The sequence below is a fragment of the Pygoscelis adeliae genome, unplaced genomic scaffold (genome assembly GCF_000699105.1).
Source record: "Pygoscelis adeliae isolate BGI_AS28 unplaced genomic scaffold, ASM69910v1 Scaffold101, whole genome shotgun sequence".
Classification (NCBI taxonomy): Eukaryota; Metazoa; Chordata; class Aves; order Sphenisciformes; family Spheniscidae; genus Pygoscelis; species Pygoscelis adeliae.
The window spans coordinates 7,125,586-7,126,533 of record NW_008824238.1 but is presented as its reverse complement, the minus strand read 5'-3'; the positions used below and the strand labels follow the sequence as shown (position 1 = coordinate 7,126,533).

The following is a 948-nucleotide window of genomic DNA, read 5'->3' as shown; positions in this document are numbered from 1 at the left end:
TGCCTCTTGCGCCGGGCTGGCAGCAGCCCTCGGTGCGATCCCCGGGCTCCCCGGTGCCGAGGGGAAGCTGCTCTTTGGGGTGCCGGAGGCTGCAAGGGAAGGGGAGGGCGAGGGCCGGCTCCCCGGGAGGGCGGGCAGACCTGTGGGATCGGGGCTGCGGGGCCACCGCCACCCCAGAGCATCCCCGCGGCGGGGCCGGTCCCCCCGCCACCAGCTCGCCACAGGGACTGGGAAGCGTTCAAAGTAAAACACGGCCGGGAAAAGGCGATGCCCGAGTTCTTTTACCTCCCTTAATGCGAAACTAATCCCGGCCAGACAGAGGTCCGTAGGAATAAGGGGCAGTGCCCCTCGAGGGGTCGCTGGCAGGCTCACCTTCGGGGTGCTGCGGGGGTCTCTTCCCCTCCGGCATGCCCTTCAGGCTGATGGGGATGCCCAGGAACTGCACGTAGCAATCGCCGTACCACACCAGCAGCTCCTGCTTCGGTAAGATTTCCTTGCAGCTCTCGTAGAAGATTTGTCCCTGGCACTGGATAGCCGTCAAATTCTGCTCCTCGGGGAACCTGGCACAGTTCACCAGGGACATCCAGTTGCCAGAGGCGCCCTTCCCGTCTATGAAGTGGCTCAGGCGCCCGTATTCAAAGATCTGGAGACGGCGAGAGCCGGATCAGGTTTGACCGACCCTTCCCGCACGCGTCCCGCTCGCACCGATCCCACCACCCGCACTGGGCCGAGCCCCTCTTGCAGGCTACGGGAGAGGGGCGGCCGAAAGCCTCGCCCCGGCCCCGTTTAGGGGGTGCAGGGGGAGCCCGGCCGTGCCTCCACTACCTCCCACATCAGCGAGTTGTCGTCGTAAGTCTTGATCTCGCTGGTGTTGACCACTTTGCCTTGGAAAGGGCCGAAGCGGACTCCTTTGGGGATGGGGTCCGTGCAGAAGACTCCGAGCTGGGA

At 65.4% G+C, this 948-nt stretch overlaps 1 protein-coding gene across 1 annotated transcript in view; it reads right to left on the bottom strand.

The window, feature by feature from the left end:
- PRDM14 (PR domain containing 14) overlaps positions 1–948 on the bottom strand; it is an 8,871-nt gene that overhangs the window by 6,104 nt on the left and 1,819 nt on the right. The window contains exons 2-3 of the mRNA XM_009335077.1: positions 826–942; positions 373–643 (exon numbers count right to left, since the gene is read on the bottom strand). Coding sequence (XP_009333352.1) covers positions 373–643; positions 826–942 — 388 coding nt within the window. The remainder of the gene's footprint in view (positions 1–372; positions 644–825; positions 943–948) is intronic.